This window comes from Manis pentadactyla, chromosome 16, assembly GCF_030020395.1.
Source record: "Manis pentadactyla isolate mManPen7 chromosome 16, mManPen7.hap1, whole genome shotgun sequence".
Taxonomy (NCBI): Eukaryota; Metazoa; Chordata; class Mammalia; order Pholidota; family Manidae; genus Manis; species Manis pentadactyla.
Genome location: NC_080034.1, coordinates 64,242,570 through 64,270,031, shown reverse-complemented (window position 1 = coordinate 64,270,031; position 27,462 = coordinate 64,242,570). Strand labels below are relative to the sequence as shown.

The 27,462-nt window shown below is 40.4% G+C and overlaps 1 protein-coding gene across 3 annotated transcripts in view; it reads left to right on the top strand.

Annotated features, from left to right (window-relative positions):
* Positions 1-27,462, top strand: part of CDYL (chromodomain Y like) — a 277,641-nt gene that overhangs the window by 159,984 nt on the left and 90,195 nt on the right. For 2 of the 3 annotated variants that reach the window (XM_036929813.2, XM_036929812.2), the window contains exon 2: positions 7,030-7,696. In XM_036929813.2, the coding sequence (XP_036785708.1) occupies positions 7,030-7,696 (667 nt within the window). The remainder of the gene's footprint in view (positions 1-7,029; positions 7,697-27,462) is intronic. The other variant, XM_036929814.2, reaches the window with a different exon arrangement.

The following is a 27,462-nucleotide window of genomic DNA, read 5'->3' as shown; positions in this document are numbered from 1 at the left end:
TTTTTAACCCATTCTAAAAGTACTATTTTATTCTTTTCCTCCTCCACACTTTATGTATAATATATCATGATCTACCTCTTTTTTGTGTATCCCTTGACTAATTTTGTGTTAGGCTTATATTCCTAATTATGCATATAGTTGATTTTACTACTCATTTTTTTAACTTCATGTTTGCTTAGTACATAATTGGCCTAATACCTTTACTGTAGGTTTATTTTCACCAGTGAAAAATATTTAGACTTAAAAAACATTTCTATCTAAAGAAGTCCCTTTAACATACCTTTAAGGCTAGTTTAGTGGTGATGAATTCTTTAAACCTTTGTTTATCTGGGAAACTTTTAATCTCTCCTTCAATTCTGAATGATACCTTGTTGGGTAAAGGATTCTTGGTTGTAGGGTCTTCCTATTCAATACATAAAATATTAATGCCATTGTCTTCTGGCCTGTAAAGTTTCTGCTGATAAATCTGTAGCCTTCTGGAGTTTCCTTTATAAATAACTGCCCCTCACTGCTTTTAAGTTTTTTCTCTTCATCTTTAATCTTTGTCATTTTAATTACTATATGTCTTGGTGTTGTCTTACTGGAGTTCCTTTTGTTAGGGGCTCTGTGCTTCCAAGAACTGGTTATCTATTTCATTCCCCAAATTAGGGAGGTTTTCAGCTATTATGACTGCTCTTTCATTCACAGTTGTCACACAGCTCTCTCAGCATCTCTCTCAGCATCTCATTTTTAGAAGTTGTTTTTTCTTTCTGTTCCTCAGCTTGGTTACTTTCATGTTGTCTATCTTCCATTATATTGATTCTTTCCTCTGCTTCCAGTCATCTACTACTCATTCCCTCCTTCATGTTTTTCATTTCAGTTATTGTATTCTTCAGCTCTAGGCAACTCTGTCATATTTTCTCTCTTTGTTCAAGTTCTTTCTGAGATCATCAATTCTTTTCCATAGGTCTGTGAGCATCTTTATAATTGTTACTTTGAAATCTTTATCAAGAAGATTGCTGATCTCCATTTTGTTTAACTCTCTTTCTGGTGTCTTATCCTATACTTTTGTTTGGAACATATTCCTCTGCCTCCTCATTTTGTCTGGGTTTCTGTTTCTTCCTTTGTATCAAATCAGCTCAGCATCCTGGTCTGGAAAGTAATGGCTTCATTAAGAACGTGTCCTGTGCTGCTCAAAAGCTCTACTCATTGCTTGCCAGTGCCTGGTTCTCTTGTGGTTGAGCCACAGTTGCTATTAGTGGGCTGTGGGTAGGGCCCACCTGTTTGCACAGCTCACCTCTGTGTGCTCTTTGTGTGATATGAGGTCCTTATGCTGGGATTCATTGTGGGTGGGGCCGTCCACTGCTTGCCTGTCAGTGGAGGCTGTTGCCAGGCCAAGCAAGCATGCTGGGCAGGTATGAATTGCAATGCTGCCATGTGTTGAGCCACCAGCGAGGGAGCTAGAGAGTTTCAGAGTTGGTTCCCAACCAGTTGGGCTGAGGGAGGTCTAGGAAAGCCAGGGAAGTATGGTCTGCCTTCTTTCTTCCAGGCAGCAAATTCACATGCTGCTGGGCCCAGTGGGGCAGGTGTGCAGAGGAGTGCACCAGGTCACTGAGCTGCAGGTAGGGAGACAGAGCGCTTCGAGCTGGCTCCACAAGCACTGAACCAGTTGGTCTGAGGGAACACTGGGAAAACATCCACATGCCCTTTCTCCTCCAGAGAGAGCTCCCTCCAACCCCCACTCTTCTGGCACACTTCCTGCTGCTGGTAAATCTTTCAAATTGTCACCTCTGTGTTGGGTCTCAGTAGGACCAAGGGGGTGCGCCTGTCTTCCACAAGCCACTGGAGCCTCAGCCCACCAGGTTCCTCTAATTTTCCCTGATGTCCAGCCCTGTTAATAATCAAAGCCCAATGCAGTATGGACTTGTATTCCTGGAGCAGATCTCCAGGGCTGGTGTGCTAAATTCCTGAGCATTTATTCCCTTTGCAGTCTGTTCCTCTTCCTCCCACTTGGGTGCTGGGATGGGGGAAGGGCTTGCATCCTGGCTGATGACAGTTCTGCCCCATTGCCCTTCTCAGTGTGGTTCTCTCTTCACCAGTTGTACATGGTCTTTTTTGTAGTCTTCAGGACATTTTCAGGTTTAGTTGTGTTTGTTACAATTGCTTCCTTGGAGGAAGTTTTCACTTTGCCCATCCTACTCTACCATCTTTTCACTGAATCTCTGTTAACATATTTTCTTGAATAAATATTTTTTCATTTGTTCTGTGACCATAGGACAATTACTAGAGGCTTTAGTTCTTTTAAGTATTGTTCCCCAGCTCTGCTTGTTTGGTTGGAGAGTGAGTCTACAGAGCTCCTTACACTGCCGTCCAGGAAAGAGAACTCTGCCTTTGCTTTTGAAACATGTTTTTTTCTAGATGAAGAATTCTAACTTGACAGTTTTTTCTTTCAGTGCTTTAAAGTATATTTCTATTGTCTGCTGGCCTCCATTGTTGTGGCCTTGCATGTAATGTCTTCTCTTCCCATCCTCTACTCACCAGCTGGTTTCCATTTTCCTTACATTGGTTTCTCTTAAGTTTGAGTGTGATGTTCAGTGTTGTAGTTGATGCTGAATACCTGCTTTCCTTCCAAGAATCTGGAATTTTGATACATGCTAGGCAGAAGGTGCTTATATACAATCCCCAGTACATACCTTGAGCACTGAATCTCTAATGACCTTCCCTGGTACATAGCATGTTGCATGTGTTGTGACAGCGCTTTGCTGGAGGAATGGAGCATGTCCTGTTTTGCAGGCTCATGCTTGGTTTCCCCAGACTTAACCCCACTCGCCTAGTGCCTTTGCTGATTTTGCTTAGTGTCCCTACAGTGTAACAAATCATAGCTATGAGTCCTGTGTGCTGGGTCCTAGGAGTCCTTCTAGTGAATCATCAGACCTGGGGATGTCCTTGGGTGCCCCCAAAGTACCAAATGTTTCTTTGCACTTGTATGGTCTGGTCAGGAGTCTGCCTGGGATTTGATGGGTTTGACATGCTATTGGGGGGTGGGCTCTCCCTTCTGTGAGGACTTCTGTCTGTGATTTCTTCCCTAAATTTTTAGCCACCCATGTTGACTCCCAACTCTGCCCTCTGAGACCTGAAGTCTGTAGGACTGCACATTCTGCCTGAGCTCTCCAAGCAGCAGACTGGGGGTGCAGAAGCCTTTGGGTCCCTTGTTTCAAGGATCCAATCCCCTGAGTTTCTGTGGGCTTCTACTTTCTTTCCAGTGTCCCCAAATAGCTATGTTAATATTTTTCTTGCAGTGGAACTATCTGCTTGCTTCTTTAATAGTTAACAAATGTCCCTAGTAGTTAAGGCAGCTTTTCCTGTTCTTAATAGCAAACATAACTTTCAGATGGCTGGTGAAAAATCTATCTTCCTCATCCTTAAAGAGTTACTGCTTTTCAAAGGTCCACTAGAATTCTTTGATTATTTATTAATTTTTTCCTGTAGTGCTGTTTCTCTGAATTATCCAGCCATTGGTATAGGACCCCAACCTGAGAAGAGCTTTCAGCATTGCTTGTCATTTCAGTTATCCTGGCCCCCTGCTCTCCCTGTTCTGGGAGGAATCAGAGCAAGAATTAGCAACAAGCGCTGCTGCTGACAGTTACTGGTGATGATACAATATGCCAAACTTTCCTTACTGTGATTATTTTGCATCTTTGGTCTTTTCTTGTAAGCAGATATATTTGCAGGCCTTGCCTGATATTTCTCAGGCTGTTTGGTATTTTAACTGCAGCAATAGCACAGTTACTCTTTATTCCTTGAACTGAGCTCTTGAACCAGTTTGGATTTCTCCAAGGATTTTTGTTCATGTGTCAGTCAACCTTTTGTCCATCCTTTTTCAGTTTGCCTTATGCAACTGTATAGCACATTTCAGTACATTCCTGGGCCTAGAGATAAGGAGATGATGAGGTGGGTAAAGTGGGTTTGGTTGGAGTGATCCTTTTTGACTAATTTCACTGCTTTGTAAACTATCAGAGGACTTTGTAATGTTAAGGAAATCCTGCATTTTACTTGTTTTACGTTTTGGTTTTTTAGATTGAATTTTAGAAGGAAATCATAATAAAAAGAACTTGGTGGGTTTACTATACCACCGGTAGTCAGAGAAGACTGTTATGATTTGGATTTGCCAGAACTTTACTCTGCATGTGATTGTCAATAGCATTGCATAAAAAATGTCTAGGTAATTTGGATGAGATTTTCATGCTTTTTTCCTTTACTCTGTCTTAGTTTTTTAAAGTCTTAGTAGAACTTGCTTGCAATTCTATACTTTTAAGGAGTTTTTAAATTCTTTGCATTGAAATTCTGTAGCTAGAAGTAGATACGTGCATATACTTAAACAGTTGTTTTCTCATAATTGACAAGGGGAAGGGACTGAAAACCTGAAGAAAATTTATTTATTAGTTTACCTGAGAGCAAGGTTTTACTTTGTCACCACCAAAAAAGTGCTCTGCAAATAACTTTCGGCTTAGTAGTACAATAAAATTTTTTTAAATCTAGGTGATGCCTTTTTGTGAGAGATAACTTATTTTTGCCACTCTGACAAGGGGTCAGCAAGACTTATAAGCATTCAAAGGGGAAGGACATTTTTCCTTGAATGGGGTGGGGATGCTCATGTTCCTGTTTAGTCTGAGGTTGGTATTTGAGGCCTGTGGTGGTTATTAATCCTTCCCACCCTGTGTCTTGTGTTTGGTGTGACTCATGTAGACCTGTCACTTCAAAGACATGTTTCTTGACTCCTTGTCAGCCGAATGTGTCCTGTCAACTTGCAAACCATCTCCCCCATGCAGATTATTAGGGCACCATGTCCACGACCTGAGTGTCTTGTGTTCTTTCTTTCCTTCACAGTCAAATGTGAGAGTCAACAAACTATAACCAACTCAGATCAACTCAAAGAATGGGTTTTATATTTTTAAATAGTTGGAAAAAAATCAAAAGTATTTTACCTTATCACAAAAATTGTAAGACTCTTAATTTTTAAATGTACCCATAAATAGAGTTGTTTAGTTTTTAATGCCACCTCATTTACATGCTATTTGTGGATGGTTTCATGCCAGAGTGGCAGACTTGAGTGATTGGGAGACCATATGACCTGTGTGGCCCTGTATATAAAGTTTGCTGACCCCTCTTGTCTAACGTGAACCCTGTTACTGCCCTCTTCCAGTGTTTAACAAAGTCTGGCCACTGGGTATACATAAAACACACGCTGCCACTGCTGGACTGATCCTGTTCCTCCTCTTGGTTTCCTGAGAGAGGCAGGACCAGTGCAAGGTGGCAAGTGAAGGTTGGGGGAACGGGGTAGAGAGGAAAAGCAATTGATACAAGGAGAGGAGGAGAAAGACCTCTCCCCCCCACTTCCCTTGCTTCAGCTTTAAGGAAATGGAAGAAAGGAAAATGGATGCTCTGTCTTAGTATATTTCATTATTCTGGAATGGAAACTGGATAGGATTAAAAGTAGTTTCACCTAAGTAATCATTTCCTTACCCCTTATATATACAATTTTAAAACTGTTTGTGCCTTGAAATTGATTTGCATAGACCTTTCCAGAGATAATCCTTTACTTATATTGAAATATTTACATCCTTATGCATAATTCTTCACAGGCAAACGAGTAGGGGAAATCACTTTGAGAGCTTTCTGTGCCATATCACGGGCTGTGTGGACTCGCCCGTGCAGGGCCGGCATTAGGTGCTGCCTTGGTGGAGATCTGTTAGGTGTGGACTCTGCCCTCTGCTGAAACTAGGCTTTTCTTACTCTTTTTTTGCCCAGAAGTAATGATGTGTATTTAATTTTAGGCTTTTCTGGGCTGAAGTAATTAAGGGCTATATCCCATGTAGATATTGGAGGGCTTTGCCAGGGGCAGGGGGGGTTGGGAATTGGGGAGGTGGTGGGGTTGGGGCATTATACCATTTTCCAAAACTCTACAAGTGTACTCAGTCATCCTGTTAATTTTGAATGTTGGAGAATAGGTACACCATTACATCATCTGATCTGACCTGTAACTTTGCCAGAAATTTATTGATATGCTTGATAATCGATGGGCTTAGACCTTTGCATCCTTAATTTAAGAGCTGTCCTATGGCTGTAGGCCTCTACCCACAAGGTACAGAGGTACATGCTGCCCTGGGGAAGAAGGCTGGTGGCTTCTATGTTAACTGGAGAGGTAACAACAGATTCTAAGAAGTATTTCTCCAATAGTGTGGGGGCATTGTGGCAAGTATGTTTTGTTCATGTGAGTCATAAAAGATACCACATTTACACTTAGGATGGTAAAGTAGTAGAACTTGTCCCAGTAGTAACAGTATGTTTCATGGCAAGTTTGTGTGAATTCATAAATTTGGTACAGGATATATTGCTCATCAAATTCAAAGATAAACAGCGTCTTCCCTTAAAGATGCTAATGTGAAATTAGTTTAAGCCAAGATGTGAAGGTACATAACCTGATCATTCCAGACCATTTTATTACCATCAAGATGTCATCATGTTCTCTGCTGACCTTTTTAATTTGAACTGAGTACTTGTACGTGACACTGTAATACAGACCTCATTTCCTGGGTTAACCAATTCTGCACCTCAGAGGGCTCTTAGCCCACCATGGCTTGTTGCACAGCCAAGCTATTGCTTAAGTGCCTGTTGTTGGCAACCTAGGGATGAATAGGCTGTAGACGACTAGTGCTGGTCCAGTTGTCACTGAGAAGCAACTCAGGTGGTCAGGGTTTAATAACAAAAATTTTTAAAGAGCCCCCTTTGAATCACAATGAAAATGAGCTACCTAGTGTGCATCCGTGTATTCTGAGCATAAAATTTTAACATTTTGTTTGACTTAATGTCAGAGAAATTGAAAAAATCCCAAATGTTCTGTTCCTATTCTATTTTCCAATGATTTGGCTTGAGGAAGAGAAGATCATTTTCATTATCTGTGGTTTTCATTACTTGTGATGTTTCATTATTAAACTTGTACTTTTTCCAAATAATATATTTATAGTTGTTGTTCTATCTTTTATGAAACAGGTTGAAAGGATTGTTGACAAAAGGAAAAACAAAAAAGGGAAGACAGAATACTTGGTTCGGTGGAAAGGCTATGAGAGTGAGGACGACACCTGGGAACCGGAGCAGCACCTGGTGAACTGCGAGGAGTACATCCACGACTTCAACAGGCGCCACACCGAGAAGCAGAGAGAAAGCACGTTAGCCAGAGCAAATAGAACCTCTCCAAACAATGCTAGGAAACAGATTTCCAGATCCACCAACAGCAACTTTTCTAAGACCTCTCCTAAATCACTAGTGATTGGCAAGGACCTCGAGCCTAAAAACAGTCAGTTATTTGCTGCCAGCCAGAAGTTCAGGAAAAACACAGCTCCATCTCTCGCAAACCGGAAGAATATGGACCTAGCAAAATCAGGTATAAAGATACTTGTGCCTAAAAGCCCCATTAAGAGCAGGACGGCAGTGGACGGCTTTCAGAATGAGAGCCCTGAAAAACTGGACCCCATTGAGCAAGGTCAGGAGGACACGGTGGCGCCAGAAGTAGCAGCTGAAAAGCCAGTTGGAGCTCTGTTGGGCCCTGGGGCAGAACGAGCTAGAATGGGGAGCAGGCCCCGAATACACCCACTAGTGCCTCAGGTGTCTGGCCCCGTGACTGCGGCCATGGCCACAGGATTAGCTGTTAACGGGAAAGGTAAGTGTCGAGGTGAGCTGCTCAGCGGGTAGCACCTCTGTCGGCAGCCATGGGCTTTGCTCAGGATGCCTGGTGATTGCCTCACAGCTGGAAAGGTGCTGCTTCCTTCCATGGTGGGCCTGCCCTGCAGAGTGGGCTGATGGAAGCCTGGGGACTCTGCAGAGTCCATGTCTAGCAGAGATATCTGGAAGAACCTTTGAGAGATTTTACCAGCTTCACTCTTTCCTTGACACCTTTGGCATTTATCTCCTCAGTCCGCTCTCACCATCTATTTAATCGGCCGTCCACAAGCTCTACCACCACACTGATTTGCGTTAAATAGCGTATCACTTTAAGTAGGCTAGGGTTGGTACTTTTTTTAACAGCAACCTTCTTTCTGAAGTCTCCTGCTCTTAGATATCTCCTAACTCATGTTAGGAGGCTACCTGAATTTTCTAAGTGTGACCAGTATTGATGAACAGTTATGGTCTGTTTTGCCAACCCATTTGAGTAACCAGAAATGCCTTTCAGTGAGGGCGTAGTTTACCTAATAGAGCCTTTGGGACTTGGGTTCATTTCTGTGGAATAGTTCAGATCCCATTGTCCTTTTGCAGAGTAGGAGCCCCTTCAACATTGGATGGTCTTTTCTGTTTTACTGTAATGCCTGCCCCTGAACTCTGCAGTTCAGTTGGTTGTGTCGTGGACTTTGGTCTCCTGAGACAGCACACCTGGGGATTAGCACACACAGCCCCTTCCCTTCCCTTTCCCTGGCCTTGTGCGCCTCCACTTCTTTCAGAAGTCTACCATCTATTTCTCTGATTTCCCTCACCACAGGTCTGGTAGTTTTTTCCTGCTGTAGCTTTCTCACTGATCCTCCTACTCCTGCCTTTGATGGTTTCCATCCATTTTCTGTAATTCTCAGGCAGGAGGGGGGTACCCCATTGCTACTCTGACTGCACTGCCATTTCCTTGGCACGTGTCCTCGGGCGTCCTCTGCTCCATCTCTCCACATCAGTGTTCTGCTCTCCTCCCTGCCCTCGTGCACCTCGTGAACTGACTCCTGATTCAGGGCTACCTGCTCGTGTTGTTTCATCTCATGCCCTCCTTGCCCTCTGTGACAGTATTACAATTGCCTCTTTACCTGAGTGTGTCTCCCTGAACTGCTTCATAAAATAATATAAACAAAATGAAATGATGGTTTAGTAGAGCTGTTTTCCTCCAAAGAGAAACATTCCTCTAAGACACCACTCTACCTTCCTGCTATGGTGCACCCAGCAGGTTTTGGCTTATGCCTTTGTATGGCGTGAAGAGGCATATAAAGAGAGTCCGGGGTTTCCCTTTGGACAGTAAGTTGCCGTCTTGCTAGTGTTTTTCATATACATGCTTGACCCAGATTCTGCTCCTTTTCCCCACTCCAAAGGTTTGCCTTTGCCTGAGACCTGTGTGAGTTTCCTTACAGAGTTGACTTCCCACATTGTTGACCTACTCATTGATGCAGCTTTCTCTTCTCATTTTAAGTGAAGTACCTTAGAGGTTCAGAGGTAGAAGAGCATAAATCATCTAAGAGCATGCTCTCTTTCACAGATAGGGAAGTCACATCCAGAGATTGTGATGTTTGGGCAGAAAAAAACAAAGGCAGAGGTGGAATCAGAACATGCTTCTCAATTCCTGCTTGCCTGTTCTTACCATTGCTTGCACTCTCCACTAGGCAAAGAAACATCTTCTACTTTATCAATTACTGAGGGCCAGATACTGTGCTGGGCTCTGGTGCTGCAAAGAAGGCCTGGGCCTGGGTTGACCCTGGGACAGGGATTGGCAAACTACAGCCCGTGGGCCAAACCCAGCCCACCACCTGTCTTTTTATGGCCTGCAAGCTAAAGAATGGTTCTTATGTTTTTTAATGTTTTTAAAAAATCAAGAGGGATAATATTTCATGACATGTGAAAATATAAGAAATTCAAGTTTCTGTGTCCATAAATAAAGTTTTATTGGAACACAGCTATAGTCATTTATCCATTTATGGTCTGTGGCTGCTTTCCAGCTATAAAGACAGACTTGAAATATTGTGACAGAGATCATATAGCCTGCAAAAGCTGAAGAAATTGACAGTCTCGCTCTTTACAGAGAGTTTGCTAACCCCTACTCTAGGAAGTCACAGCAATATTTGGGAGACTGAGAGGTGAGGGGACACAAAAGGCTTCAGAAGATCTGTGGTTCCCTTTGTCCACAAAAGTTGTGTATACATACATTTTTATGGAGCAGGGCATGATTTCCTAAAACTTTTTTTTTTTTTTATCATTAATCTACACTTACATGACGAATACTTTGTTTACTAGGCTCTCCCCTATACCAGGTCCCCCCTATATACCCCTTTACAGTCACTGTCCATCAGCGTAGCAAAATGTTGTAGAATCACTACTTGTCTTCTCTGTGTTGTCCTAAAACTTTTGACCCTTAAGTTTCTACATTCTACTTTTACCACAGTTACACTGGGCTAGCGGCCCTCAGTAAAAGCCTTCATTTTTATATATAAGAAGGATAATGGCTTCTATTTAAATAATGAGTTGGTGGCTTCCTTTTTTTATTACTCTTCCCACTTGAAACCTTTAAAATGTCCATAAGGGACATGTAAGCATAAAATCTTAAATTGTTTAATCATGTTTCCAGAGAGGTAGGTAGGTTGGGATTGGAGTAACACTGTATTTCCAAGACCCTTGTGACTGCTTTTCTCTCTTGGCCCTGAGTCCTCTATATATGTTGAGAATATACTTTCCACTTAGTTGAGAGAAAGTGTAGAAGACACCTGCAGATATTTCTAGGACAGTGGTGAATGACATCCCCTGTGGCCATGATCTAAATCAGGCTTGTGGATCAAGAAGGAAAAGAACCAGAATCTCCTCCCCCACCTCTTCCATTGGAGTGTCCCTTCTGAAAGAAGCACAATGGCAAAGGCAGGTGGTGTGGGAGACAGACTGACCACCTGCAGACCTAGGGAGGGTCAGTACTTTTGCTGCCCTTCAGGTTTTTCCTTGATAGAAAGATGCCCTTGTAACTCCACTGGAATGTAAGCTCCAAGAAAGGGTTGTTTTGCCAGTGCTGAATCTTATCTGTGCATAGTAGGTGCTCTGCAAATGTTTGTGGAGGGAACGATTCCAAGTAGAATAGAGTTGTGAGTCAGCCAAGGTGCTGGGTCACACTGAACGCGAGGGAAGAAATGCTATTGAAATGACAAGGTACATGGGCCAGAAGCACAGAAACATTCCAGAATACCTCTTATGTGCCCTCAGGGTGTATCTTTCCTGAATATAGAAAGCAGAGTGAAGCTGGTAGCTTGTTGGTTCACATTCATAAATTCTTAAAGTAGTTGTTTGTTTTTACTGTCCACATTAATTTAAGAACTACGTAAGAAAACTGATTTGTTTTTCTGAAACTAATTGAAGCAGATACTCATGGAATCATTGGGAAATGAACCATCTCCTATTTAAAACATAAATCATGTGTGGAGGAGAGAATTTCTGCCACCAGACACAGCAGATATTTAAATATGTGTTAACCAAAAGAGTAAATGTTTCAGGAGAATTTTAGCACAAACACGATTACTTTTACAGAATAACCATATGTGTATTTGGTTTTTAACTGCTTTAAGCATGAAACAAAGGTTTAAGAGATGAATATATTGCTTCACTCAGAAATATGAGAAATTTTAATGTCTTCTTGCTCTTTTTAATTGCCTGATGAATTAATCCTAGATGAGAAACAATTGCTTTTAAAAATTGGATCACCATTACTTTGTACTTTATGGATTCAAGTATATAATTGATCATCATTCCACAAATATGATACCTGAGAAAATACTATAAGCCAACTTAAAAAAAAAATGAGATCTAAACCCTACCAATATTATCATGTAAGGTTGGCTGCTAGATATTAAGTTAAACAAACAGATTTAGGAGGAAAGTGACTTATGACACACAAAATGTCTTCTAGCCTCTGAGCATTTCAAAGACATCTCTCCTGGGAGAAAGTCTTGAGGAGAAATTGGCTTCTTCTGAGGAGCTGAAGGATAAATTCCTCTAAGGAAGAATATCAAACAGATTATCTGTCCCCCTTCTCTGAGACTATCAAGAAGCAGTAGTGCCAAATCAGTAGCTCCAGGGAGCCACTTACTATTGAGGTGCTGAAATTAGAACTTCCCTCCAGGAAAGGTTAAGTCAAGAGACCAGGGCCCAGAGGCAGGAACTGTTGAGCAGGGGCACCATGGGAAATGTCTTCTGGAGAAGAGAGGACATTTGGAGCCTCGCCATAGCAAACAGCTGGCTAAAAGTGTGTATGGAGATTTGATCAGATTTAAATCTGAAACCAACAAACATTTGTCTGAACCTCCTGTAAACAGGTCCCACCCTAGATGCTTCCACACATATTATCCCATAAGGAACAAACCTACTTACACATAAAAAGGGGATAGAAGCTAAAATTGACCCAAAGTGGAGTAAACCTTTGAGGCAAGCAGACGCACAACTTCCCTCTGCTCCCTTCCTAAGCAGAATGATGTTAGCACCCAGGCACAGCCATTCATACTCATTCCTAGGGGTGTGAGCTCAGTGGCCCTCAAACCTGGGGTGCTTCAGATTCTAACAGTTTTAGACATGAGGCTCCATCGAGCTGAGGTTTTTGTCTAGGAGGCAGTCTGCTGCTGTGGAGTTGGGCATCCCTGGGAGTCTTTGAAAACATTCAAACCATGATCATTTTATTTTAAAACTTACATATATGGGATTATTTGCCAGTCATTGATGTGGAGCCAAGGCCTTTAAATAAGGGATACTTTCATTTGCTCTTGTTTGAAGAGCCAAGCCCTTTTCTTTATGGGTACATTGATTGGAGTTGCGTTTTGTGTGAAGCACACTCATAATGCATCATCGACTATTTCCAGTTTGGATTTCACTAAAATGGAGCAAGAGCTTCAATACTTACAAATCTGGGCTCACAGTCCGTGGACTTTGTATTTTTTCCGTTGTCTCACTTCCTACCTCATTTGACCTTACTTAGAGTCTTTCCAAAGCATTAGACATAGTTCTCATTCAAGTGTCAGCTGGACTTTTGTAATTGTATCTGATTTTAGACAAAAATGAATTAAGTATGATAATGGCAAGTTTAAGTGGTAAGAAGTACAAGGCATACACCAGCCAGCTCTTGACCAGCACGTATCCCAGCAGGAGGCATCCTAGCCTGATGCTGAGCTCTGTGCTCAGACTTCCCTCCTCACTGCACCTTGATGGTTTTATGGTGGTGCAAGAATGGTTGAGACTGGGGCTGCATTAACCCAGTGAACCCACTTCAGAGCTCTGGACTGTTTACTTTGCTATTTCTGTTTCCTATTTCTTTTTTATTTTTGTCCTGTACCACCGGTTTTCAAAATGTGCCCAGACCAACAGCAGCAGCATCTGGGGACCTGTTAGAAATGTGCATCCCGGGCTCCACCCACACTTCCCAAAATGGAATCTCAGGTGGGTCCAGCAGTCTGTTTAACAAGCCCTCCAGGTGGTTCTGATGCTTGCCAAAGACTGACTACCATCCTGTGCTGTGCTTTATTGCAGATTTATGATTTTATAGAGTTAACATGGGAAATAAATAAAAATACACTACTCAGTTCTTGTTTATAGTACATTTTAGATTCTTATAGTTAGGTATATTTCCTGTTGTCTCCTGAGATTGTTTAGCCTTAGCATATCTTGATTTAAAATTATCCTTAGGCATTTGTAATTGGTTTTTATATTATTTATTTATTTATTTATTTATTTTTGTGAGGGCATCTCTCATATTAATTGATCAAATGGTTGTTAACAACAATAAAATTCTGTATAGGGGGGTCAATGCTCAATGCACAATCATTAATCCACCCCAAGCCTAATTTTCGTCAGTCTCCAATCTTCTGAAACATAACAAACAAGTTCTTACATGGAGAACAAATTCTTACATAGTGAATAAGTTACACGGTGAACATTACAAGGGCAGTCATCACAGAAGCTTTCGGTTTTGCTTATGCATTATGAACTATAAACAGTTCAAATATGAATACTCATTTGATTTTTATACTTGATTTATATGTGGATACCAAATTTCTCTCTTTATTATTATTATTTTTAATAAAATGCTGAAGTGGTAGGTAGATACAAGATAAAGGTAGAAAACATAGTTTAGTGTTGTAAGAGAGCAAATGTAGATGATCAGGTGTGTGCCTGTAGACTATGTGTTAATCCAAGCTAGACAAGGGCAATAAAACATCCACGTATGCAGAAGATTTCTCTCAGAACAGGGGGGGTGAGGTTCTAAGCCTCACCTCTGTTGATCCCCAATTTCTCACCTGATGGCCCCCCTGCGACTGTGCCTGTCTTAGGTTGTTCCTCCCTTGAGGAATCTTACCCGTCTCTGGCTAACCAGTCATCTTCTGGGGCCATACAGGGAAATGTGGAGTTGGTAAGTGAGAGGGAAGCCTTATTGTTTGAAAAGGTTAGCTTTTTACTTCTTTGCATATTTATGCCCTGTGGCTTCTATGCCCAGCATTTGTCTTGAGGTATCTTTACCACTGGGAAGAATTATGATACTCGGTAAATTTGATATGAGGCATGAATTCTATTTAAGGGTTGTAATTAGGAAGGAAGAAGAAAAGCTATAGAAGTAGCAGGCGGAAGAAAACATGGGAAGATTGATTATTTCTTTGACATATCTTCTTGTAGAGTAACTTCAGCATGTATAGATTTTAAGCTACTACTTAAATTGCGCACACACATTAACATAATAGGAATATAGTTACCTAACCAAAGCATACCTGTAATTACCAGCCATCTCCAGTGAAACCAAGAAAACCAGTTAGGCACCTTAGGCATTTGTGAAAACTTATCTATGATATGGTGGATATTGTCCGACTGAACTTAAACAGTCTGAGAGAATTCAGATAAACTAGAACAACCCATTCCTGGGGACTGTTCATATCCCATATGTTCTTTTAACGATAAATAGTCTGTGGTTGTAAGATTTTGGAGTGCTACAATTTGCACTTCTCCTAATTCTTGGTTGAGTTCCAACAGTATAGATCCAGTCCAATTTTTGTGTTACTGTATGCACAGGCCAGCTTAGATATCTCCTTCCTCATTCCCATGGCAAGTCCAGGAACTGGTGGGATGAGTGCATCTACACCTGTGACAGTGCGTGGATCTTTGTTGGAGTTTTTTTTTTTTTTGCTGATCATCTTCTGTCATGAGTCTTCCCGAGAGTGCTGATGTTGGAAGTTCTTTTTCATATCGTATCTTAGTTCATTTTCAGGGTAGCCCAATTAGGCTTTGATCCTCTGTATAAACACAAACAGACCCTTTGCCTACACTTTTATATGCCCTTTATATCATTGTGTAGAACTCATTAGAGGTCACCACATAGGAACTGCTTTTTTTTTTTTTTTTAATCATTAATCTACACTTACATGACGAATACTTTGTTTACTAGGCTCACCCCTATACCAGGTCCCCCCATATACCCCTTTACAGTCACTGTCCATCAGCGTAGCAAAATGTTGTAGAATCACTACTTGTCTTCTCTGTGTTGTACAGCCCTCCCCTTTCTCCCACCCCCCTATGGATGCTAATCTTAATTCCCCCCTTTTTTCCCCCCCTTATCCCTCCCTACCCACCCATCCTCCCCAGTCCCTTTCCCTTTGGTACCTGTTAGTCCATTCTTGAGTTCTGTGATTCTGCTGCTGTTTTGTTCCTTCAGTTTTTCCTTTGTTCTTATACTCCACAGATGAGTGAGATCATTTGGTATTTCTCTTTCTCTGCTTGGCTTGTTTCACTGAGCATAATACCCTCCAGCTCCATCCATGTTGCTGCAAATGGTAGGATTTGCCCTTTTCTTATGGCTGAGTAGTATTCCATTGTGTATATGTACCACATCTTCTTTATCCATTCATCTATCGATGGACATTTAGGTTCCTTCCAATTCTTGGCTATTGTAAATAGTGCTGCGATAAACATAGGGGTGCATTGGTCTTTCTCATACTTGATTGCTGCGTTCTTAGGGTAAATTCCTAGGAGTGCAATTCCTGGGTCAAATGGTAAGTCTGTTTTGAGCATTTTGATGTACCTCCATACTGCTTTCCACAATGGTTGAACTAACTTACATTCCCACCAGCAGTGTAGGAGGGTTCCCCTTTCTCCACAGCCTCGCCAACATTTGTTGTTGTTTGTCTTTTGGATGACAGCCATCCTTACTGGTGTGAGGTGATACCTCATTGCAGTTTTAATTTGCATTTCTCTGATAATTAGCGATGTGGAGCATCTTTTCATGTGTCTGTTGGCCATCTGTATTTCTTTTTTGGAGAACCGTCTGTTCAGTTCCTCTGCCCATTTTTTAATTGGGTTATTTGTTTTTTGTTTGTTAAGGCATGTGAGCTCTTTATCTATTCTGGATGTCAAGCCTTTATCAGATGTGACATTTTCAAATATATTCTCCCATACTGTAGGGTTCCTTTTTGTTCTATTGATGGTGTCTTTTGCTGTACAGAAGCTTGTCAGCTTAATATAGTCCCACTTGTTCATTTTTGCTGTTTTTTTTCCTTGCCCGGGGAGATATGTTCAAGAAGAGATCACTCATGTTTATGTCTAAGAGGTTTTTGCCTATGTTTTCTTCCAAGAGTTTAATGGTTTCATGACTTACATTCAGGTCTTTGATCCAGTTTGAGTTTACTTTTGTATATGGGGTTAGACTATGGTCCAGTTTCATTCTCCTACATGTAGCTGTCCAGTTTTGCCAGCACCATCTGTTGAAGAGACTGTCATTTCGCCATTGTATTTCCATGGCTCCTTTATCAAATATAAATTGACCATATATGTCTGGGTTAATGTCTGGATTCTCTAGTCTGTTCCATTGGTCTGTGGCTCTGTTCTTGTGCCAGTACCAAATTGTCTTGATTACTATGGCTTTATAATAGAGCTTGAAGTTGGGGAGTGAGATCCCCCCTACTTTATTCTTCTTTCTCAGGATTGCTTTGGCTATTCGGAGTCTTTGGTGGTTCCATATGAATTTTTGAATTATTTGTTCCAGTTCATTGAAGAATGTTGCTGGTAGTTTCATAGGGATTGCATCAAATCTGTATATTGCTTTGGGCAGGATGGCCATTTTGACGATATCAATTCTTCCTAGCCACGAGCATGGGATGCGTTTCCATCTGTTAGTGTCCCCTTTAATTTCTCTTAAGAGTGACTTGTAGTTTTCAGAGTATAAGTCTTTCACTTCTTTGGTTAGGTTTATTCCTAGGAATTTTTTTTTTTGATGCAATTGTTAATGGAGTTATTTTCCTGATTTCTCTTTCTGTTGGTTCATTGTTAGTGTATAGGAAAGCCACTGATTTCTGTGTGTTGATTTTGTATCCTGCAACTTTGCTGTATTCCGATATCATTTCTAGTAGTTTTGGGGTGGAGTCTTTAGGGTTTTTTATGTACAATACCATGTCATCTGCAAATAGTGACAGTTTAACTTCTTCTTTACCAGTCTGGATTCCTTGTATTTCTTTATTTTGTCTGATTGCCGTGGCTAGGACCTCCAGTACTATGTTAAATAACAGTGGAGAGTGTGGGCATCCCTGTCTAGTTCCCGATCTCAGAGGAAAAGCTTTCAGCTTCTTGCTGTTCAATATAATGTTGGCTGTGGGTTTTTCATAGATGGCCTTTATTATGTTGAGGTACTTGCCCTTTATTCCCATTTTGCTGAGAGTTTTTATCATGAATAGATGTTGAACTTTGTCAAATGCTTTTTCAGCATCTATGGAGATGATCATGTGGTTTTTGTCTTTCTTTTTGTTGATGTGCTGGATGATGTTGATGGACTTTCAAATGTTGTGCCATCCTTGCATCCCTGGGATGAATCCCATTCGGTCATGGTGTACGATCCTTTTGATGTATTTTTGAATTTGGTTTGCTAATATTTTGTTGAGTATTTTTGCATCTACATTCATCAGGGATATTGGTCTGTAGTTTTCTTTTTTGGTGGGGTCTTTGCCTGGTTTTGGTATTAGGGTGATGTTAACTTCATAGTATGAGTTTGGGAGTATCCCCTCCTCTTCTATTTTTTGGAAAACTTTAAGGAGAATGGGTATTATGTCTTCCCTGTATGTCTGATAAAATTCCGAGGTAAATCCATCTGGCCCGGGGGTTTTGTTCTTTGGTAATTTTTTGATTACTGCTTCAATTTCATTGCTGGTAATTGGTCTGTTTAGATTTTCTGTTTCTTTCTGGGTCAGTCTTGGAAGGTTGTATTTTTCTAGGAAGTTGTCCATTTTTCCTAGGTTTCCCAGCTTGTTAGCATTTAGGTTTTCATAGTAGTCTCTAATAATTCTTTGTATTTCTGTGGGGTCCGTCGTGATTTTTCCTTTCTCGTTTCTGATACTGTTGATTTGTGTTGACTCTCTTTTCCTCTTAATAAGTCTGGCTAGAGGCTTATCTATTTTGTTTATTTTCTCAATGAACCAGCTCTTGGTTTCATTGATTTTTGCTATTGTTTTAATCTTCTCAATTTTATTTATTTCTTCTCTGATCTTTATTATGTCCCTCCTTCTGCTGACCTTAGGCCTTTGTTCTTCTTTTTCCAATTTCGATAATTGTGACATTAGACCATTCATTTGGGCTTGTTCTTCCTTTTTAAAATATGCTTGGATTGCTATATACTTTCCTCTTAAGACTGCTTTTGCTGCGTCCCACAGAAGTTGGGGCTTAGTGTTGTTGTTGTCATTTGTTTCCATATATTGCTGGATCTCCATTTTGATTTGGTCATTGATCCATTGATTATTTAGGAGCGTGTTGTTTAGCCTCCGTGTGTTTGTGAGCCTTTTTGCTTTCTTTGTACAGTTTGTTTCTAGTTTTATGCCTTTGTGGTCTGAAAAGTTGTTTGGTAGGATTTCAGTCTTTTGGAATTTACTGAGGCTCTTTTTGTGGCCTAGTATGTGGTCTATTCTGGAGAATGTTCCATGTGCACTTGAGAAGAATGTGTATCCTGTTGCTTTTGGATGTAGAGTTCTGTAGATGTCTATTAGGTTCATCTGTTCTAGTGTGTTGTTCAGTGCCTCTGTGTCCTTACTTATTTTCTGTCTGGTGGATCTGTCCTTTGGAGTGGTGTGTTGAAGTCTCCTAGAATGAATGCATTGCATTCTATTTCCTCCTTTAGTTCTTTTAATATTTGTTTCAGGTATGTTGGTGCTCCTGTATTGTGTGCGTATATATTTATAATGGTTATTTCCTCTTGATGGACTGAGCCCTTTATCATTATGTAATGTCCTTCTTTGTCTTTTGTTACTTTCTTTATTTTGAAGTCTGTTTTGTCTGATACCAGAATTGCAACACCTGCTTTCTTTTCTCTGTTGTTTGCATGAAATATCTTTTTCCTTCCCTTGACTTTAAGTCTGTGCATGTCTTTGGGTTTCAGGTGAGTCTCTTGTAAGCAGCATATGGATGGACCTTGCTTTTATCCATTCTATTACTTTGTGTCTTTTGATTGGTGCATTCAGTTCATTTATATTTAGGGTGATTTTTGAAAGGTATGTACTTATTGCCATTGCAGGCTTTAAGTTTGTGGTTACCAAAGGTTCAAGGTTAGCTTCTTTACTATGTTACTGTCTAACTTAACTTGCTTATTGGGCTATTATAAACACGGTCTGATGATTCTTTATTTCTCTCCCTTCTTATTCCTCCTCCTCCCTTCTTTATATGTTGGTGTTTTGTTCTGTGCTCTTTTTAGGAGTGCTCCCATCTAGAGCTGTCCCTGTATTATGCCCTGTAGAGGCGGTTTGTGGGAGGCAAGTTCCGTCAACTTTTGCTTGTCTGGGAATTGTTAATCCCTCCGTCATATTTAAATGATAATCGTGCTGGATACAGTAATCTTGGTTTGAGGCCCTTCTGTTTCATTGCATTAAGTATATCATGTCATTCTCTTCTGGCCTGTAGGGTTTCTGTTGAGAAGTCTGATGATAGCCTGATGGGTTTTCCTTTGTAGGTAACCTTCTTTTTCTCTCTGGCTGCCTTTAATACTTTGTCCTTGTCTTTGATCTTTGCCATTTTAATTATTATGTGTCTTGGTGTTGCCCTCCTTGGATCCCTTGTCATGGGAGTTCTGTGTACCTCTGTGGTCTGAGAGGCCATTTCTTCCCCTAGTTTGGGGAAGTTTTCAGCAATTATTTTTTCAAAGACACTTTCTATCCCTTTTTCTGTCTCTTCTCCTTCTGGTATTCCTATACTGTGTATATTATTCCTTTTCGATTGGTCACTCAGCTCTCTTAAAATTCTTTCATTCCTGGAGATCCTTTTATCTCTCTCTGCATCAGTTTCTCTGCATTCCTGTTCTCTGTTTTCTAGTCCATTAATGGTCTCTTGCATCTCGTGCATTCTGTTTTGAAGTCCTTCCAGAGCTTGTTTTATTTCTGTATTCTCCTTCCTTAGTTCTTGCATATTTCTCTGCAGGTCCATCAGCATGGTTATGACTTTTGTTTTGAATTCTTTTTCAGGAAGACTGGCTAAATCTATCTCCCCAGGTTCCTTCTCAGGGGAAGATGTAGCAGATGCAGAAGCTGTCTGGGTTAGTCTTCTCTGGATCATATTTTTTTGCCTTTTCATGTTGACAGGTGCTATTGACTGTCAGCTGGGAGGGCCAAACTTTTCACTTGTTACTGGCTTTTCTTTACTGGGACAACTGCGACCCCTAGTGTCTTGTGTTGGGTAATTGCGTGTAGGCTGGGTCTTTGTGTCTTTCCCCGCTGAAGTGTAGGAATTTTTCTTTTCTGCCTTTCTGTGGGCTTGTTTTGCCTTAGGATGTTTCTCTGCTTTAGCAGCGCCCGGAGGTGTAATGGATGGGGGGGAGCTGTTTGGCTCTTTGCCTCCGTGAGGGGTCTCAGAGCTGTTGCCGAGGGGGTTAGTGCGCCCGGTTTTCCCTGTACTTTCCAGCCACTGGGCTGTGACCTATGCTGTTTCCATCCAGCTGTTAGATACCTGTCCCTTTAAGACTTTCAAAAAGCCCCCGCTTTTCTTTGTCACGGGCATCAGCTTTGGCACCCGCTCAGAAGTCTTGCTGCCCTGTTTCCCTAGTTTCCAGCCCTCCATGCATGCGCTGTGTCTGCGCTCTGGTGCGGGTGGCTGCGGCTGGGTGTTCAACAGTCCTGGGCTCGGTCTCCCTCCCTCTCTGCCTGCTCTTCTCCCGCCGGGAGCTGGGGGGAGGGGCGCTCGGCTCCCGCCGGGCCGCGGATTGTATCTTACCCCCTTCGCGAGGCGCTGGGTTCTCGCTGGTGTAGTTGTAGTCTGGCTGTTGTCCTGCGTCTTCTGGTCTCTCTTTTAGGATTAGTTGGATTTGTTGTATTTTCAAAAATATATATGTTTTTGGGAGGAGATTCCCACTGTCCTACTGACGCCGCCATGTTGGCTCCGCCTCAGTAATTGGTTTTTAATAAATATTTTAATATATAAAAAATTTAAATTACAAGAAAACAAAATAATGTAAACAGCTCAAATAAAAAAGCCCCGTCCCATCCTTTCCCTGTGATCCCATTATTCTCCAGATATAACCTCTGCTAACAGTTTTTTCCTTCCAGAAAGTATATAAATATGCACATCTTTTAAATATGTCAATGGGCTCATGTTGTCATGGGTATTAAAAAGAAATTTTGTGATACATCTTGAATATATTTTCATAGCCACACAAATAGCCCTACTTATTCTTCTGAAAGGTTTTGCAGCTGTTTTTGTATAAATATATCATATATACCTACTATCAGTTTTTCTCAGCAGGGGTCACCTGGGCCTGGATAGTTCCTTGGTTTAGCCTCCCTGGGTTTGGCCTGAATTTGCTAGCAGTGGACTAGCTTTTGTGACAAATCACAGTGTCTTGTTCCCATCTGCTGGCATATCCACATTTGCACAAGTGGTCTATACCTGGGTGTATCCATTAGGTGAGAACCACAGCTATAGGCACGAGGAGTTTTTTCCCCCAAAAAGGAATATATTTTATTGAGGTTACAACAGCAGAAACGGTAACACACCTCCTATCTTAAATATAAGTAATCTGTAAATACTATGAATTTTTACACAAGTAAATTTAAAAGTACACTGAGCAAACAGGAAATTTTACCCTTACCTCCTCCCCTCAGAATACCATTCCCTGCCCCAGAGGGAACGTTCACAGCTTAACGTTTGTCATTTCAGACCTTCCTCTGTGTATTTATATTCTGATACGGAATCACACTACATAAATTGTTGTAGTACTTGCCTATTTCATTCAACGTCAGTCTTGGAAGTTATTTTAACACTCAGATCTCTATCTAAGTTGTTTGAAACTTATACTTGATTTTTACTTTTTTCATAAGATGTCAGACTGCTAGACAAGACCAGCAAGAGAAAAACTCACATTCACCAGCTGTTTACATTCTGCCTCACTTACTTTATCCTCTCCTCTGTCTGTGTATATATTAATACACACACATACTTATATATGCATTTTTTTTCCTGAACCACTTGAGAGTCAGTTGGAGATTTGCTGTTGTAAACAAGAGTGAACTGCAAGAACTATAATTGATCTGAGAATTTGATATTGCCAGATGGCCCCTCTAAACAAGCTGTAAATATTGTGAGTGGCCATTCATACCTATTTTTTTTTTCAATCCCACCTGCTTTTTTTTTTATTAAGGTATGATTGATATACACTCTTATGAAGGTTTCACATGAAAAAACAATGTGGTTACTACATTTACCCATATTATCAAGTCCCCACCCATACCCCAGTGCAGTCACTGTCCATCAGTGTAGTAAGATGCCACAAATCCACTATGTGCCTTCTCTGTGCTACACTGTTCTCCCTGTAATGCCCACCACCATGTGTACTAAACATCATACCCCTCAATCCCCTTCTCCCTCCCTCCCTCCCCACCTGCCCTCCCACACCGCTCCCCTTCGGTAACCACTAGTTCCTTCTTGGAGTCTCTGAGTCTGCAGCTATTTTGTTCTTTCAGTTTTGCTTCATTGTTATACTCCACAAATGAGGGAAATCATTTGGCATTTGTCTTTCTCTGCCTGGCTTATTTCACTGAGCATAATGTCCTCCAGCTCCATCCATGTTGTTGCAAATGGTAGGATTTGTTTGTTTCTTATGGCCGAATAATATTCCATTGTGTATATGTACCACCTCTTCTTTATCCATTCATCTACTCATGGACACTTAGGTTGCTTCCATATCTTGGCTATTGTAAAAAGCTGCGATAAACATAGGGGTGCATAAGTCTTTTTGAATCTGAGAAGTAGTATTCTTTGGGTAAATTCCAAGGAGTGGGATTCCCTGGTCAAATAGTATTTCTGTTTTTAGTTTTTTGAGGAACCTCCATATTACTTTCCACAATAGTTGAACTAGCTCACATTCCCACCAGCAGTGTAGGAGGGTTCCCCTTTCTCTGCATCCTCTCCAGCATTTATTGTTCTTAGTCTTTTTGATGCTGGCCATACTTACTAGTGGGAGGTGATATCTCACTGTGAATTGAATTTGCATTTCCCTGATGATTAGTGATGTGGAGCATCTTTTCATGTGTCTGTTGGCCATCTGAATTCCTTCTTTGGAGAACTGTCTCTTCATATCCTCTGCCCATTTTTTAATCAGGTTATTTGCTTTTTGGGTATTGAGGTATATAAATTCTTTGTATATTTTAGATGTTAACCCCTTGTCGAATATGTCATTTACAAATATATTCTCCCATACTGTAGGATGCCTTTTTGTTCTGTTCATGGTGTCCTTTGCGATACAGAAACTTTTCAGTTTGATGTAGTCCCATGAGTTCATTTTTGCTTTTGTTTCCCTTTTGCACGGAGATGTGTTCAGGAAGAAGTTGCTCATGCTTATATTCAGGAAATGTTTGCCTATGTTGTCTTCTAAGAGTTTTATGGTTTCATAACTTACATTCAAGTCTTTAATCTTGCCTGTAGCTGTCTAGTTTTGCCAACACCAGCTGTTGAAGAGGCTGTCATTTCCCCATTGTATATCCATGGCTCCTTTATTGTATATTAATTGACCATATATGGTTGGGTTTATGTCAGGGTTCTCTAGTCTGTTCCATTGGTCTATGGGTCTGTTCTTGTGCCAGTACCAAATTGTCTTGATTACTGTGGCTTTGTAGTAGAGCTTGAAGTTGGGGAGCATAATGCCCCCAGCTTTATTCTTCCTTCTCAGGATTGCTTTGGCTATTCAAGGTCTTTCATGGTTCCATATGAATTTTAGAACAATTTTCGGTAGTTCGTTGAAGAATGCTGTTGGTATTTTGATAGGAATTGCATTGAATCTATAGATTGCTTTAGGCAGGAGGGCCATTTTGACAATTTTAATCTTCCTAACCATGAGCATGGGATGAGTTTCCATTTATTGGTATCTTCTTTAATTTTTTTTAAGGGTGTCTTGTAGTTTTCAGGGTATAGGTCTTTCACTTCCTTGGTTAAGTTTATTTGTAGGTATTTTATTCTTTTTGATGCAACTGTGAATAGAATTTTCTTCCTTATTTCTCTCTCTGCTAGGTCATTGTTAGTATATAGGAATGCCACAGATTTCTGTGTATTAATTTTGTATCCTGCAACTTTGCTGAATTCAGATATTAGATCTGGTAGTTTCGGAGTTGATTATTTGGGGTGTTTTATGTACAATATCATGTCATCTGCAAAGAGGGAGAGTTTAAGTTCTTCCTTGCCCATCTGGATGCCTTTTATTTCTTTGTGTTGTCTGATTGCCATGGCTAGGACCTCCAGTACTATGTTGAATAGAAGTGCGGAGAGTGGGCATCCTTGTCTTGTTCCCATTCTTAAAGGAAAAGCTTTCAGCTTCTCACTGTTAAGTATGATGTTGGCTGTGGGGTTGTCATATATGGCCTTTATTATGTTGAGGTACTTGCCCTCTATACCCATTTTGTTGAGAGTTTTTAGCATGAATGGATGTTGAATTTTGTCAAATGCTTTTTCAGCATCTATGGAGACGATCATGTTGTTTTTGTTCTTTTTGTTGATGTGGTATACAACGTTGATGGATTTTCAAATGTTGTACCATCCTTGCATCCCAGGAATAAATCCTACTTGATCATGATGGATGATCTTTTTGATGTATTTTTGAATTCGGTTTGCTAATATTTTGTTGAGTAAATTTGCATGTATGTTCATCAGGGATATTGGTCTGTAATTTTCTTCTTTTGTGGTATCTTTGCCTGGTTTTGGTATTAGAGTAATGCTGGTCTCATAGAATGAGCTTGGAAGTGTTCCCTCCTCTACTCTTTGGAAAACTTTAAGGATGATGGGTATTAGGTTTCAGTAAATGTTTGATAAAATTCAGCGGTGAAGCCATCTGGTCCAAGGATTTTTGTCCTTAGGTAGGTTTTTGATTATCAGTTCAATTTCATTGCTGGTAATTGGTGTGTTCTGTTTCTTCCTTTGTCAGCCTTGGAAGGTTGTATTTTTCTAGAAAGTTGTCCATTTCTTGTACGTTATCCAATTTATTAGCATATAATTTTTCATAGTATTCTCTAATAATTCTTTGTATTTCTGTGGTGTCCATAGTGATTTTTCCTTTCTCATTTCTGATTCTGTTTATGTGTGTAGACTCTTCTTTTTTTCTTGATAAGTCTGGCTAGGGGTTTATCTATTTTCTCTATTTTTTCAAAGAACGAGCTCCTGCTTTCATTGATTCTTTCTATTGTTTTATTCTTCTCGATTTTATTTATTTATGCTCTAATCTTTATTATGTCCCTCCTTCTACTGACTTTGGACCTCATTTGTTCTTCTTTTCCTAATTTCATTAATTGTGAGTTTAGACTGCTTATATGGGATTGTTCTTCTTTCTTGAGGTAGGCCTGTATTGCAGTATACTTTCCTCTTAGCACGGCCTTGGCTGCGTCCCACAGATTTTGCAGTGTTAAATTCTTGTTGTCATTTGTCTCCATGTATTGCTTGATCTCTGTTTTTATTTGGTAATTGATCCATTGGTTATTTAGGAGCATGTTGTGAAGCCTCCATGTCTTTGTGGTTGTTCTTATTTTCTTTGCATAATTTATTTCTAGTTTCATACTTTTGTGGTCTGAGAAACTGGTTGGTACAATTTCAATCTTTTTGAATTTACTGGGGCTCTTTTTGTGGCCTAGTATATGATCTATTCTTGAAAATGTTCCATATGCACTTGAGAAGAATGTGTATTCTGCTGCTTTTGAGTGTAGAGTTCTGTAGATGTCTGTTAGGTCCATCTGTTCTAATGTGTTGTTCAGTGCCTCTGTGTCCTTACTTATTTTCTGTCTGGATGATCTGTCTTTCAGAGTGCGTGGAGTGTTGAAGTCTCCTAAAGTGAATGCATTGCATTCTATTTCTGTTTGTAATTCAGTTAATATTTGTTTCACATATGTAGGTGCTCCTGTGTTGGGAGCATAGATATTTATAATGGTTATATCTTCTTGTTGAATTGATCCCTTAATCATTATGTAATGTCCTTCTTTGTCTCTTGTGACTTTCTTTGTTTTGAAGTCTATTTCGTCTGATGCAAGTACTGCAACTCCTGCTTTTTTCTCTCTATTAATTGCATGAAATATCTTTTTCCATCCCTTGACTTTTAGTATGTGTATGTCTTTGAGTTTAAAGTGAGTCTCTTGTAGGCAGCATATAGATGAGTCTTGTTTTTTTATCGATTCAGTGACTCTGTGTCTTTTTATTGATGCATTCAGTACATTTACATTTAGGGTGAGTATTGATAGGTGTGTACTCATTGCCATTGCAGATTTTAGATTCGTGGTTACTGAAGGTTCAAGTTTAACTTCCTTATTATCTAAGAGTGTAACTTAACTCACTTAATATGCTATTACATAGACAATCCAGGGGTTCTTTTATTTTTATCCTGTTTTTTCTTCCTCCTCCATTCTTTATATATTATATATCATATTCTGTACTCTTTGTCTATCCCTTGATTTACTTTGGGGATAATTAATTTAATTTTGCATTTGCTTAGTCATTAGCTGTTCTACTTTCTTTACTGTGGTTTTATTACCTCTGGTGACAGCTATTAAACCTTAGGAACACTTCCATCTATAGCAGTCCCTCCAAAATACACTGTAGAGATGGTTTGTGAGAGCGAAATTCTCTCAGCTTTCACTTACCTGGAAATTATTTAATCCCTCCTTCAGATTTAAATGATAATTTAAATGATAATTTTGCCAGATAGAGTAATCTTGGTTCTAGGCCCTTCTGCTTCATGGCATTAAATACATCATGCCACTCCCTTCTGGCCTGTAAGGTTTCTGCTGAGAAGTCTGATGTTAGCCTGATGGGCTTTCCTTTGTATGTGATCTTGTTTCTGCCTCTGGCTGCTTTTAACAGTCTTTCCTTATCCTTGATCTTTCCCGTTTTAATTACTATGTGTCTTGGTGTTGTCTTCCTTGGGTCCCTTGTGTAGGTTGATCTGTGGATCTCCATGGCCTGAGAGACTATCTCCTTCCCCAGATTGGGGAATTTTTTAGCAACTACCTCCTCAAAGACACTTTCTATCCCTTTCTCTCTCTCTTCTTCTGCTGGTATCCCTATAATGCGAATATTGTTCCGTTTGGATTGGTCACATAGTTCTCTCAATATTCATTCATTCTTAGAGATCCTTTCTTCTCTCTGTGCCTCAGCTTCTTTGTATTCCTCTTCTCTAGTTTCTGTTTCATTTGTCGTCTCCTCCACCTTATCCAACCTGCTTTTAATACCCTCCATTTTGCTCTTAAACAA